A 15,401-nucleotide genomic window follows, 5' to 3' on the forward strand; every position below is an offset into this window, starting at 1 on the left:
CCCTTTTTCGTCCCTTAACTTTCACTCGGGGTCCATTTTGGTCCCACAATTTTTAAAAAGTTCACATAACTCCCTTATCTTTTAAAATGGTGTCAGGTTTATCCTTTCCGTCTATTTCATTGAAACGTCCGTTTAGAGTTGCCAGCGTGGCGTATGACCTGGATCTTCTTCTCCTTCATTAAAAGGAATGTTACTTCTGGAAAACGAATTCTTATCAATTTGGGGGCTAGGGTTTGTTGAATAAACACCATCGTGAGAATAATTTACGGGCTGCTAGGGTTTATCTGAATCCAGAACAATGAAATCGTCCACTTCTTCGTCAACTATGTTACAAGGAAGCCATGAAAGTTTCATCTCTCAGCTTGGTACGAAGTCGGAACTGCCATGGAAACAAGTTTGCTACTGTGGAGATAAGGCCATTCTAAGAAGGGCAAAGACCACTAAGAGTTTTGGAAGACAATTTTGAGGGTGTCCTCATTTTAAGGTACGTTATTTTTCACAGAGTGTTAATTTATAGTGTTGGTTTATTAGATTTATGAAATTGAACATGAGGGTGTGTGACATGTAGGGGCCTGATCATCCCGGGTGTGGGTTTTTCGAGTGGTTCTGCGAAGAATCTGAAGAAAACAATGGGCAAATCATGATGGTTAGGTTGGAGAAGATTGGAAAGAATATTGAACACATACAAGAGGAGTTTGCCAAAATTAGATTGTCAACTGAAGAAATAAAGAAAGAGACTGATCACATACAGAGTCAATTGAAGAAGATGATGAAATATGGAAAATGTTGTAGCTTGATGATTATCATAATTTTGTTTGTAACCTGTTTTATTAAGGATTAGGTTTTATGTTAGTGAAATAGTATTGTGTACCAGTTTTATGAACCAGTTATGTACCAGGTTTAATCTTCAAATTGAAAGCATTATGTTGTGTTCAATTATGTATCAATTGTGTATAAATCAGCTTTCCAGTCTTATGAACCAATTATAACCAGTTATGTACCAGTTTTATGAACAAATTGAAAGCATTATGTTGTGTTCAGTTATGTATCAATTATGTACAATTATGTACCAGTTCAGAAATATGTACCAGTTCAGAATTATGTACCAGTTCAGTTTAGTGTTGTAATTTTGAAAACAGAGTATCACAACAAAATGCTTATAATGCAACCAGAACAGAGCATCACATTAAACAAAAGTGCCATAGAGGTTCAAAAGATACATTAGACTTGCAGAGTACTTATAATACACCAGTTAGGATTCCAAACATTACAAAAGTGCATAAAACCAGACAAATTACCAGACAAATTACATAAAACCATAATTGTTAATAAGTTCCAAAAGTGCTAAATAACTAATATAAAATCTAAAGTGCTAGACATTCTTCTTGAATGAGGCTCTCTTTGTTGGTGTTGTCCTCCTAGTTGTTGGCCCAATTTTTGATGCACCTAGTCTTGTGGTTGGTCCTGGTGGTACCCAAGGAGTCTGTGGCCTTCTCACACCCAGCTTTTTTGCCTTGCTTGTTGTTGCCTTTTTTGCAGGACTTTGTCTTGTTCTGGATGTCTGAGAAGCTGGTTGACTTTGTTGAGTAGCTGGTTGTGCACTAACTTGTTGAGTAGCTGGCTGTGAAGTTGTTACTTGTGATGTTTGTTGAGTAGTTGGCTGTGCAGGCCCTTGAGGAATTTGTTGTGATGTTTGTTGAGTAGTTGGCTGTGCAGGCCCTATCACCTTACATGTAGCTTTGTTGTGCCCTGACTTTTTGCATCTACTGCATTTCACAATCAGTCCTGTCCTCCCAAGCTTGTACATAGGTTGACCTTGCAGCTTTCCAAATAGCATCTTTCAACATTTTACCAGGATAGTTCTTCCTGAAGTTATTATAAAGGTGCCTCACACAGAATCTTTGTTCAACACCTGGCAAAAGTTCATCCATTGCTGGTAGTAGACCCTGAAAATTCACATAAGAATATAATGCATCAATGAAAAAGTGTAATGTGATACTAAAGACATAATTCTGCACAAACAAAATAAACCATGACCTTTTGCTGGTCTGAGATGAATGTGTATGTCAAACACTCTTCTTGACCACCTAGGTCATCAATCAGCAACTGCAAAAACCAGGTCCAGCTATCCCTGTTTTCTCCTTCCACAACTGCAAATGCAACTGGAAGCATCTGGTCATTTGGATCTCTCCCTATTGCAGCTAGAATTTGGCCACCACACAACCCCTTTAAGAAGCAACCATCTAGACCAATGATGTGCCTAGATAACTTAAAGCTTTCCTTACATGCTGCAAAGCAAACATACAGCCTTTTGAAATATGGTCTTTGGTCCTCACTACCATCTGGGACTGGATCAACATTAATCTTGATAGTAGACCCTGGGTTAGCTCTTAGCAACTCATGGCAATAATCATAAATCCTTGTATAATCCCCTAAGAAAGATCCATCCACCATGTCTCTAGCCTTAAATCTTGCCCTTATAGCCTTAGTCTTGTTAACACCCACATTCCACTTCCTTTGAGCCTTTGCCTTTATGTCCTTAATCTTCATCCTTGGATTGGTTTTCAGAGAGTTTTGAATTCTCTTGCTCAGCCATTTAGTGGTCAACATTTTCACATTATACTCTCTACTGCACTCATGCTTGTCAACCAATTTCCTTAGTTGCCATGTTTCTTCATTTGGCAATTTAGCACAATATGCTTCCCATTGACACCCATCCTTGCATTTAACCCTCACCCTCACTTTGTCATTCTTTGTAAACCTCATATTTCTTCCACTTTGCACAGCATATGATGTTATAGCTTCCTTGAAGTCATCCTTTGACCTAAAGTACACTCCTACTTCCCACTTATAATCTGCCATGTCCTTCTTCACATTAAACATTGGGTAACTCTTATGTTTAACATCACCTTCTTCACTATCACAACCACTTTCAAGTTCCTCACTATCATTTGCTATTTCCTCTTCCAAACCATCTTTATCCAACTGTTGTTTGCTTTGTTCCCCCTCTAGATCTTCAAGAAGATCATCCAAATCTTCTTCCTCTAATTCTTCAAAGCCATCAGATGAATCATCAAATCCCACTTCCATAGCACTCTCATAATTTTCATCAGCACTATCATCTCCACTATCAGTAGTAGACCCATCATTCACCTCACCCACATTGTCCTCATCCCTCACAGTATGTACCTCTTCCCTCACAATAGTCTCTTCATCCCTCACAATAGTCTCTTCATCCCTCACAGTAGTGCAATCTTCCCTCACAGTAGTGCAATCTTCCCTCACAATATTCTCTCCATCCTTCACAGCAGTGCAGTCTTCACTCACAATAGTCTCTTCATCCCTCACAACATTGTCATCATCCATCAAAACATTATCTTCTGCCCTCACAACATTATCTTCTGCCATCACAACATTATCTTCTGCCCTCACAACATTATCTTCTGCCATCACAACATTATCTTCTGCCCTCACAACATTATCTTCATCCAGACCAGCAAATTCCTCATTAATTTTTGACATTAACTCTTCTGCTTCAATAGGAATATCAGAAAATTCTGGCTGAGCTACTGTGTGTTGAATATATATGTCAACCTTTAAGTGCACCCTATAAAGATCAGCTATATCTAAGGCTCCTTTATCATCAACTAATTCAAGCATGCCTTAAGTAGGATCTCTGTACCAAATTCTCTCAAACTCTCTATAACCTAATTCCTTAAGAACACCAACAAATTCAAAATAACCCCACGTATCTGCATCTATTCTCAACTTTGCAACGTCTCCTCCTTCATACAGACCATTGTTAATATCAACGAATCCACCACTATGGTGAATGGTTAAATTCAGAAACTCGTCCATTACACCTGAAGCAAAGCAAACCCTAAATAAAATTCGTGCTTTAATAACCCTAAATCAGAACAAACAAACCCTAAATTAACAATCCCTGATTTACGAACCCTAAAAGCGGACCCTAAACACGAACCCTAAAAGAGAACCCTAAAAACGAAACCTAGATACGAAACATAAATACGAACCCTAAATGACATACCTGTTGTGATTCAGTGGTGTCAATCCTCGCTATTCCTTCAGATTGCAATGCACAGACGAGAAGGGTACTCAGAGTTTCTTCGAGCTTTTCGTCTTCTATGGACAAGAGAAATGAAGTATTCTGGAAAATGGTACTTAGTGGAAATGAGAAAATAACCCTATAATACTGTATTTGACACATCGGCACTCTTAAAATGCCACGTAATGCCACGTTTATGATAAAATAATGAGACAACTAACGGAACCAAACGGAAGGATAAATGTGGCACCATTTTAAAAGATAAGGGAGTTATGTGAACTTTTTAAAAATTGTGGGACCAAAATGGACCCCGAGTGAAAGTTAAGGGACGAAAAAGGGTATTTTGCCAAAAATTATTAATTTAAACTTTTAACTCATTGTTATGAAATAAATATTTTATATTTTCAGTTTGATTAAAATAAACTTTTTATTTTATTTTTTATAATGTCTTCTTTTTAGAGAAAATTATGTTAATTTACTAATACACATTTTTTCTCTCAGTCTTTTAATTTTATTTTTTATTCTTTGTCATTTTTTTCTACCACTTTCTTATCTTTATTTTTATTTTATCATTCAAATATAAAATAATTATTATTATCAATTTAATTAATAAAAAATTATTTAATTTTATTTAAATGAGTTGTGCTATCTTATATTCTAATATTAAAAAAATTAAAAAATTAATTTATTATTAAATGATAATACAACATCTTAACTTTTTTTAAAGTAAAATATTCGACTTTCATAATAAATATTTTATATTTTATTGAAATTGAGACTTGGACAAAAATCTATAAAATAAGAAAATACAAGTACCTGGCAAAGACCAACATGCCCTTTGCTTAAAAAATGCCACCTATGAAATTGAGGGTTAAAATGAGTCCAAATATTACTTTTTGGGACTAAATTCTGACTTTGGTTATCATCAAACTATTAGTTTCTGTTGCAGCTCTCTCTATTGGTCAACTAATGTACTATTTGTCCTATTGTTTGTGATGTAACCGAAATGGTTGAGGAAAGTTGCTCCTCTAAACACAAACCGTACCCTTTTTCAGGTTTTCCTTACTCCCAATGTTGCTTTCTAATCACAATCCCAGATGCAATCTTGGAGATTTTCTCCCTCTTCCTCTTCTGTCACTCACCTTTCTCTCAACTTCTACGTTTCAAACCCTAAAAACCATTGGAAAACTTCTTCTGCGAACCGAACTGTAGCCATTGTTTGAACCCTACCTTGAGCCAATAAAATGGCACGACCGTTGGAAAAGATCTCTGATATTAACGATGAAAAGGAACTTTGGAAAGTTGCTGTTAAAATACATCACAAATGGAGTGTCATCTCTAACAACAAAGAACATTTCGAGATGGTTGTTTATGATTCTGAGGTTAGTTTCAACATTTTTGCGAAAAGCCATTGTTTTTTTGTTGTTTCATATAAACTGTTCGTGAGTTGCTATATTTTGGATTCCTCATTTCTTTTGTGTAAAGCGTGTGCCTTTGTTCTAATAGGTTTATATTTGGTTGCATGGAGGTGTTAAAAAGTGTATTATTTGTGTTTGTAATCGCTTGATGTGGGCAGCATTCTTATGATTTATTTGATATTGATGGATTTTGTTTCTTTTGTTTTTTTTAGGGAAGTGATATTCATGTTATCGTACCTCCCATTTATAGGCAGAATTTTGATTCGCTGTTTGTTGTTAATGATACTTACACTATTGCAAACTTCCAAGTTCAGCTGAATGATCTGCTGTTCAAACCTTCTGCTCACAAGTACCTCCTTAAATTTACTGGTGGGACAAAAGTTGGGGATAGAAATGTACATCAGATTCAGGAAAAGGCTTGCAGGCTCACTCCTTTCCTTGATATTTTAACTGGGAAATGGAATAAAGATCAACTTTTAGGTTAAACTCTATTTACGTTTTCATACAATCTGATATTCTATATAGAACTCTGCATCTCATATTTGGTTTAACCTGATGCACGTTTTCCCAATGACCTGTACAGATGTTATCGGAGTGGTTGATGAAATTGGGTACACACAGGTCCAGGTGGGAAGTAAAAAGCAACAGGTCAACTTTGTCATTCGCGACTTGAGGTTTAAAGTTTGTTTGTTACCTTTCATACATGTTAATGGTATCCCTTTATATCTTATATGTTTACTGATATCGTAGTTTAAATGTTCTTTTCTGTAGCAACAACACTATAACGGTTACGTTATGGGAGGCGTACGCGGTGCAGTTTATCAACTACGTTGAACAGCAGGTCGATACTGCAATTCCTGTTGTGATTATGATTCAATATGCCAAAGTCAAAGAAGCTTTTGGTATAAATTACTCCCATACTGGTTCATACGGTTCATAACGTGTGTTTTAGGTTTTGAAGTACATATTCTTATTAACTTATTTTGTCTTTTCAGGCAAATATCCTCTATTTGTTACCAATACTTACAATGTCACCAAAGTGTCTATTAATGAAGACATGGAAACAATCAAACAATTTGCTAAAATGTCCTGACTTGGTTTATTACAATATCCTGCACTTTGTATCATCCTTCTTAATTAACTCTGACAATGTTATTTTCGTCTTTAGGCTTACACAGGATACTATAGTGGCTGTCTCGGGACTTCGCAGCCAGCAGTCTCAGGGAAGGTCGCAAAACTCATACAGTTCTCGCCAATCACCTACCCAAAAATTGTTGTCTAATGCTGTTCTTCTTCCTCTTGAGCAAATCGTTAAACTCAAAGACGTACTAATCTTTCATTTTTTTTTTATCATATATAGTCTAACTGTTATTACATTTGATCTTCTGTTTACCGCCGTTTTGTAAACTCAGACCACTTTTTGTGCTACGGTTGCCACAATCACAAAAATCTTTGCCTCAAAATATGGCTGGTACTACCAGGCATGCCATGAATGCCCGAACAAAGTGACTGGTGATAAACCTCCCTACAAGTGTGTCAAGGGACATGACACTGAAACTGCCATTTTCAGGTCTAAACGCCAATAATTTTTCATATCAACTGTTTTTCACACCATTTTTGTCTGTGCAATCTGAACTTACATTTTTAAGGCTACAAGCTTAGGTATAAAATAGAGGTGGGTGTTCTTCATGCTGGTACAAAATGCAAGTTTGTTTTGTGGGACAAGGAGAGTGAAGAACTATTGGAAGTCTCGGCTGCTCATATGCGCGAAACCATGTTTCAGGTAGCAACTAAAATTTCACTGATGATTTTGATAACATACTGGTGCAACAGGGGTGTATAATTACTGCATATAATTACATACGGTGTATATTTTTATTTTTATGTAGGCTGGAATATTTGATCCCCTCGATTTTCCACTGGCACTTGACAAGCTCCTGGATCAGGAGCTTGCCTTCAAAGTCAAGTGGAAACCAGATTGGTCTAATTGCTCGGTCATCATGTTAGTGAAAGAGAAACCTATTGTGGATCAACTAAAAGCTGAATGGGTGGATGCAACTACAGTTAATACACAACAGCTTTCCGCCCCTGTGAACCATGTAACATTTGTCTTGCGCTGTGTCTAACTTTGTCTTCTAATTTAGTTGAATACATGTCGAGTTTTATTTCTGAATTTCTTTTATTGGTTTAATTTTTAGATCAAAGAGAGTGTTGATGAGGCTGTTCCTCTTGATGATTCAGACATTGTTACGGTGTGGTTTTAAGTCCTATACAAATGCCACTTATTTACCGCCATCAATTTACTTCGTTCTCACTTCTTTTTAACTGCAGGATCCTGAAATAACTTCCAAATTGCACAGTGAACCACTCACACCTACGGCTAAAAGACAGAGCCCCGATCCATCCATTGAATCTACAGGTCATACAACACACAGCGAAGGAGATTTGTCTTCCACTAAACTTAAGAAACCGACCAGAATCATTAGGAAATTGGTGAATATTGAAAAATAGTTTATAATGTTTTATGGAAGGATTCTATTTTGAAACTACATATTTTGTTGTAATATAACATTTTGGCTATTAATTAGGGTCATATTATATAAGGATTATATTCGACTACTGTTCGATTAACGCAGCTAATGTTACAGTATCATACTACTGTGAATCCAATGTAACGTATGGTTTCGGTATTACTTTACTATCTGATGTTTTAACAAAATTACTCGACTGCATTTTTTTGTAGTTCTATTTCACGAATCAGTGCTGCATATATTTGTATCAATGAGACAGCCAATTCCCAAACTTTATATCTTTTATATATCGTATCAGGCTAATATAATTATGTACTTCAGCATCTCACAAAGAGCTACTTTACTTCTGCCTCAAAATTTTGGGAAACCACAGGAAAAGTATATGCTACATTCTAACTTAATAAAGAATATTAAACGAGGATACAGAGAATTATGTCTATTAAAATTACTTTAACTTTTGTATCAAGTAGTACAACTTATTTAAATAATAATTTATTAGACACTTACTTGAGTCAATTGATTTGCTATCTGCTTTTGTGGAAAGGTAGCCCCCTTTCATGTCACACTTCCATCGATTAGGCTTCATACCTGCACAATGATTCAAGAAATTGTGAAAAAGTACAGCCTGCTACAGCCTATAATCTGGTGCTACTTTTATTTAACAATTTTTTTCCCTTAATTTGTTTTCTTATGTAGAGGATATTCTGAACACAACTCATTTTTTTATTTAAAACTGCCCTAATTTCAAATTTGAAATTTTCCCAGCTTTTTCAAAAATGTAATCCTCTTTCCCTCTTTTTTTTTTTTTGAATAAGGAACAAATGGTTCCCTCCTTAGTCCAAAGCATTGACATGTCTGGTTTTTTCTGTTCTCAAATATAATCAACGTACATCCATCACTTGGTTTAAACTACATTTCATACAATCAACTTCTTCAATTCAACTTATTAAATTTCAATGGATGGTAACTCCTTTAATGGACATGATTCCACAACAACTCTTGCAAGAAAAAGGAGGAGGCTTTTGTTGTCAAAAAAGAAACTCTCTAACCTGGGCCAGAACAAAGAAAACGAACCAACATCAACACCTACTGCTGGGACATTGCCCGGCTGTTCCAGGGACACTGCAACAAGATATCCTCTCCAGTCCACTAACTCTAACGACTCCCACACTCTACCATCTCAGTGGCATTTGGACATTTTGCAAAACAAAAAAAGATCAAGAATTATTGCTGCCAATAGGGTGAATCTGTTCAACCGTTTCAACAATGCAGACACTTCTCCATCGTTCCATGTAGGTGAATCATCAAACATCAGCAAGCGGCAAAGATTCACCCAAAAACAACTACTCATTACAACCCCTGCTGCTCTTAACAATCCCCACACTCCTCCTGATATAACAAATCCACATTATGGTTCCTATCCTAATCCTAATGTAAGTAGAACAAGTTATTCCTCCGATGATTCCAATGGAGATTCTGAAGATTGCGACTCATTTGGACACAACTCTGATTCAGATGATTCCATGGAACCTCATGATATTCTTGATCAACACAACCAGTGTAAGTTGCTATTTAACTTCTTTTGACATTATATCCGGTTAAATTGCTACCCATTTGTTACGAATTTTTATCATTTCTGCAGCTTATTCTGACATTGGTGACCCGGTGTGGGAATGTTTAATTTGCCAAGCTTGCATGTGGTATGCAGAGTGCAAAAATATGAGAAAACATACCAATGTTCCAAAATTCGAATTGTGTTGCAGGAGCGGTAAAATTGTTTTACCATACATGAAACAACCACCTTTACTGTTAGAAAAGTTACTTCATCACAAAACTGATCCTGAGAGCAAGAACTTTCAGGCCAATATAAGAACATACAATGCAATGTTTTCTTTTACATCTCCGGGGATGAAATTTGACACCACCATTCCCAAGGGAGGAGGTCCTCCAACGATGCGCCTTCACGGTCAAACATGTCACCGGATAGGCAGTCTTGTACCACTGCAGGGTGCACTACCACAATATGCCCAATTGTACATTTACGACACTGACCACGAAATTACAAATAGAATGCGTTGTTTCAAGTAATGAGGATTCTATTCCAACATTTACCTTTCTGTTTTACCTATTGCTTAAACGAATAATGCCATGTTTGCTATTATGTTTTTCAGGGACAATACATCTATTGAAACAGCTATTGTAGCTAAGTTAAAGAGGATGTTGGATGATAACAATGTTCTTGTGAAAGCATTTAGAATGGCACGTGATATGTTTAAGGCCAATCCATACGTCGAATTAAGGCTGAAACTTATCAGTGATAGACATGACGATGGTCGTGTGTATAATATGCCGACTGTTGCGGAGGTTGCTGCCCTTATTGTTGGAGATGTTGACACAGGTGAAATGAGAGACCTTGTGGTCCAATACCGGAGTGGTAAATTACAAAGAATTGATGAATTCAATCCAAGTTATCTTTCATATCAATACCCATTGATTTTTTGCTACGGTGAAGACGGTTACCGGAATAATATCCTTCACAAGTATCGAGATGAGACAACTGTTACAAGGAAGAATAGGCAATCTATCAAGGATTGGCTGTGTTTTCGTCTCCAAGAACGCACAGATGAACCTAAAACATTATTGTACTCAAGGAAACTTTTTCAACAATTTTTGGTTGATGGTTACGCTATGATGGAATCAGAACGTCTCAATTGGCTACGAAATAATCAATCAAAGTTAAGGGTCGGAAAATACAATAATTTGCAACAAAGGTGTGACCAGGGAGAAAAGAATCCAGGTAACAAACAAGGTAAACGTGTTGTTGTACCTTCTTCTTTTGTGGGAAGCAAACGGTACATGGATCAACTGTACTTCGATGGTATGGCCATTTCAAGCAGATTGGGGTTCCCAGATTTGTTTATCACGTTCACATGCAACCCAAATTGGCCTGAGATTACACGGTTGCTGTCCCCGAAAAACTTAAAACCCCATGATAGGCCAGACATTGTTGCTAAAGTTTTCAACATCAAGTTTAAAGAGCTTATGGTTGACCTAACAAAAAAACATATTCTTGGAAAAGTTATGGCATGTAAGTTTTCCACACCATTAACTTTCTAACTATTAACTCTTCTTTATTATTCACATTTACCAGTTCTTTATGACTAACATATGCAGTTATGTATACAATTGAGTTTCAAAAGCGAGGCTTACCCCATGCACACATTTTGATCTTCTTGCACCCCCAAAGCAAGTATCCAACTCCGTCCGACATTGATAACATAATTTGCACAGAGATTCCTGATCCTGAAATTCATCCTGCTTTATACGCACTGGTGAAATCCCATATGATTCATGGACCGTGCGGTCTTTCGCGGCCTGATTCACGCTGTATGAGAAATCGGTAATGTTCTAAATATTATCCAAAAAATTTCATCAAAGATACGGTTGTTAATGCTGAAGGTTATCCATTATATAGAAGAAGATCAAACACCCATGTCATTACCAAAAATAATATCAAGTTGGATAATAGAAATGTTGTCCCCTATAACACTCGGTTATTGTTGAAATATCAAGCACATATTAATATGGAATGGTGTAACCAATGCACTTCTATCAAGTATCTATTCAAATACATTCACAAAGGATATGACAGAATTGGTGCAAGTGTGGTTGCTTCTAAGGCAAACACCGGACAACAACATGAATGTGTAGATGAGATCAAACAATATCTCGATTGTAGGTATGTTTCTCCGAGTGAGGCGTGTTGGCGAATATTTTCATACAAGGTTCATGGAAGGAAACCTGCTGTTGAGCGAATGTTTTTCCATCTCATCGGTGAAAAGGCTGTCTATTATAAAGATTGTGAACAAATGGAGCATGTATTAGAAAGTGCAAGCGTAACAGAATCCATGTTCACGTCTTGGCTTGTAGCAAATGCAACATATGCGGAAGCCCGGTCATTGACATATGGTGAATTTGTTACAAAGTTTGTTTATGTTAAGAGAAACAGAATGTGGAAGCCACGTAAAAGAGGGTTCACTATCGGACATTTGGTGTGGGTTCCACCGACAACCGGTGAACTTTTCTATTTGAGGATGATGTTGACGGTGGCTAAGGGCCCAACTTGCTATGAAGATATCAGGAGGGTCGGTGAAACACAATATGACACCTTTAGAGAAGCATGCTTTGCTATGGGATTCTTAGATGACGATCGAGAATACATATGTGCGTTAAAGGAGGCAAGCGCTTGGGGGACAGGTCATTATCTTAGAAAGCTGTTTGTTGTTATGTTTTTATCAGGTGCTGTAAACCGTCCTGCCCATGTATGGAAGGAATCATGGATTCTATTAGCCGATGGTCTCTTGTACGAACAAAAACAAATTGCCAACAATCCAGGTACAGAACTTTGTCGTCACATGCTATTTATATTCTTAACTACCACGTAATGTATCATATTGTTGTGATCTTACTACAACGTAACGATGCCTTCTTACTACAAACCACAGATTTGACATTACCGGATGATGCAATCAAGCAGCTGACATTGATAGAGATTGAAAAAATGCTGCAACTTAACCATCGCACCCTGCATGATTTCAAGCCCATACCTTATCCGAATGACTATGTTATTCAACAACTAGGAAACCGGCTTATTTACGATGAAAGACAGTACAATATCCAGGACATGAAGGTGGAATTTGATAAGCTATTCAAGTGTCTCACTGGTAATAAAATCAAAGTTTAACATATTTCTTATAACTATATTACATGCTTATGTCAAAATATGTCAATAACTATCTAATTATATACTATTTCTTATTATGATCTTTACAAGACGAACAGAGGAAGATTTTCGACCAAATCATGGATGCCGTCAACAAACAACAAGGTGGTGTCTTCTTCCTGCACGGTTACGGCGGAACCGGTAAGACATATATGTGGAGAACACTTGCAAGTGCATTGAGATCTAAGCATGAGATTTGTCTAACTGTTGCAACAAGTGGGATAGCATCTCTTTTGTTGCCAGGGGGTCGTACAGCTCATTCCAAGTTCAAGTTGCCAGTTCCATGTGTTGAGAACTCGACTTGCAAAATTAATTTCAATGACCCTAGCGCTGGTCTTCTAAGGGAGGCAAAGCTGATTATATGGGACGAGGCCCCAATGGCACACAAATATTGTTTTGAAACGCTGGACAGGACTTTGAAGGATGTCATGAGTAATTACGGTAACTCCGATACTATTTTCGGAGGCAAGGTTGTGATTTTTGGTGGGGATTTTCGTCAGATATTACCCGTTGTACCTGGAGGAAGTCGTTCTGACATTGTCCATTCAACAATTAACGCTTCCTACATTTGGCATTATGTTAAAGTATTGAATTTGACCAAAAACATGCGTCTATCCTCCGGACCAACTGAGCAAGATAAAAAGGAAATTGCGGATTTCTCTGATTGGCTTTTAAAGATAGGAGAGGGACGAATTTCTGAACCTAACGACGGTTATGCTAACATTGACATACCACCCGAACTTTTAATTACAGACTTCGATGACCCTATTCAAGCTATAGTGGAGAGTACGTATCCTGATTTCTTAAATTGTTACCAATCGACTGATTATCTAAAAAATAGGGCCATTCTTGCTTCCACTTTGGACATTGTTGACAATATCAATGACCATATCCTTGCCATTATGCCAGGTATAGCTCTGCTTTACCTATATACACGATCTTGCTTCCACTATATATTGTTATGTCTTTCCTAATGGATAGTTTTATAGGGGAAATAAGAGATTACTACAGCTCTAACTCAGTGGATCGATCAGAAATCCATGACAGCAATATTCTTCAGGTCCTTAGCCCAAAATTCCTCAGCTCCTTAAGAACTTCTGGCCTACCCAACCATCACTTAAAGTTAAAGGTTGGAACACCAATCATGCTTATGCGAAACATTGATCAATCCCAAGGTCTGTGTAATGGGACAAGGCTTATAATAACTAATATGGCTGCTCATGTGCTTGAGGCCAAATTGATGGGTGATAACAATAATGGGAAAGTTATATACATCCCGCGAATGGATATGTCCCTGTCTCAATCACCTTGGCCATTCAAGTTATCAAGACGACAATTTCCTGTTATTGTAGCCTACGCCATGACCATTAACAAATCTCAAGGCCAATCGTTGGATTGGGTTGGACTCTATATACCTCGAGATGTTTTCACACATGGACAGATTTATGTTGCCGTTTCACGAGTTACAACTAAAAGAGGTATCAAGATATTGATACATGATGATAAAAACATCCCAAAGCTTTCAACATGTAATGTTGTATATAAGGAGGTTTTTAACAACATATAGACGGTACGTATATGTCTTTTTGCCAGTTAATAGTTCTCAATATTTGTTGATAAAATTTTCTAACCTGTACAAACTGTCGTTTTTATACCCTCTAAATGTCCTAATTTTGCATTCTAATAAAACATACCTTCCTGTGCAGATCAATCAAAGTTCAGAGGAACCCATCCAACTTTAACACCAACGCTTGACTATTTAATTTTGTCTGTCAAAGTATCATTGCAAACATTATTGTATCACTTCTCTTTATTTGCAGTAAAAAACTCAATTACTCCAAATTTTGTAACCCTACCAAAACCTACAAAGATGAAAAAAAGAAACATAAAGTCTAATTTTTTACTATGCAACTACAATCAATATCCATTTCATATTCACAGAAACCAACCCATCATAATCGCAACAATATGAATGTTTTACCTGAGAATGCAGTATGATTTTTAATGATTCACGCCATAGCAATGCTTTAGCCTTCATCTTAGACAAATTCCATATTGCTTTTTTTCCATTATCTGAACACCAGTTCTTTATTGTCCTGTTTTCTTCCACTTATGTGTAGAATCTGGTTTCTTCTTTAACATAACTATTTCAATAATGCATCATTTCTTTGTCCGAAATTTACTTTCATCTGGGACTCTACTTTGGCATCACATGGTCACGTCCCTGTTGGAATATATTCTCCCAGGAAGTTTTTTACTTTTCTTTACGGCAACTTCTAGGCAAAGAGGCCCACCACATATCACATGCTAATAGAATATATTCCTTATCTCCTGCATATCAGGTCCTACCACTTTTCACATGCAATGGGTTGCACTATATTTTCATTATTAGGGTCCCATGCACTATTTTATATGGAATCCTATGCACAATATTTAACAATACTTAGGGGTACTATTCATCTTTGGTATACTATGCTTTTCTCTATATATATGGTCCCTCAACTTGTGAACATAAATCAAACACAGTAAAATCTCTTTTTCTACCCCAACAACAACCAGAAGAAATTTCACATGGCTTTGATGGGAAAACTTTCTCACAGTGA

General features: G+C 36.8%; 4 protein-coding genes across 4 annotated transcripts; all 4 read left to right on the forward strand.

The window, feature by feature from the left end:
* The first annotated feature begins 5,310 nt into the window (after positions 1 to 5,310).
* LOC131658039 (uncharacterized) lies at positions 5,311 to 6,424 on the forward strand. Its single transcript, XM_058927376.1, has 4 exons — positions 5,311 to 5,448; positions 5,697 to 5,964; positions 6,068 to 6,158; positions 6,256 to 6,424. The coding sequence occupies exons 1-4, from the start codon at positions 5,311 to 5,313 to the stop codon at positions 6,422 to 6,424; spliced, it is 666 nt and encodes a 221-aa protein (XP_058783359.1).
* Positions 6,425 to 7,029: 605 nt separating this feature from the next.
* On the forward strand, positions 7,030 to 7,995 carry LOC131658040 (uncharacterized). The gene is made up of 5 exons (XM_058927377.1): positions 7,030 to 7,054; positions 7,134 to 7,267; positions 7,374 to 7,583; positions 7,683 to 7,736; positions 7,816 to 7,995. Exons 1-5 carry the CDS (start codon positions 7,030 to 7,032, stop codon positions 7,993 to 7,995), a joined length of 603 nt encoding a protein of 200 aa, XP_058783360.1.
* A 976-nt stretch (positions 7,996 to 8,971) lies between these two features.
* On the forward strand, positions 8,972 to 11,419 carry LOC131658041 (uncharacterized). Its single transcript, XM_058927378.1, has 5 exons — positions 8,972 to 9,575; positions 9,658 to 9,715; positions 9,779 to 10,099; positions 10,187 to 11,103; positions 11,190 to 11,419. The coding sequence occupies exons 1-5, from the start codon at positions 8,972 to 8,974 to the stop codon at positions 11,417 to 11,419; spliced, it is 2,130 nt and encodes a 709-aa protein (XP_058783361.1).
* A 180-nt stretch (positions 11,420 to 11,599) lies between these two features.
* LOC131658042 (uncharacterized) lies at positions 11,600 to 14,365 on the forward strand. Its single transcript, XM_058927379.1, has 4 exons — positions 11,600 to 12,425; positions 12,566 to 12,739; positions 12,850 to 13,707; positions 13,788 to 14,365. Exons 1-4 carry the CDS (start codon positions 11,600 to 11,602, stop codon positions 14,363 to 14,365), a joined length of 2,436 nt encoding a protein of 811 aa, XP_058783362.1.
* The last annotated feature ends 1,036 nt before the right edge of the window (positions 14,366 to 15,401 follow it).

Source organism: Vicia villosa, linkage group LG3 (genome assembly GCF_029867415.1).
Source record: "Vicia villosa cultivar HV-30 ecotype Madison, WI linkage group LG3, Vvil1.0, whole genome shotgun sequence".
Taxonomy (NCBI): Eukaryota; Viridiplantae; Streptophyta; class Magnoliopsida; order Fabales; family Fabaceae; genus Vicia; species Vicia villosa.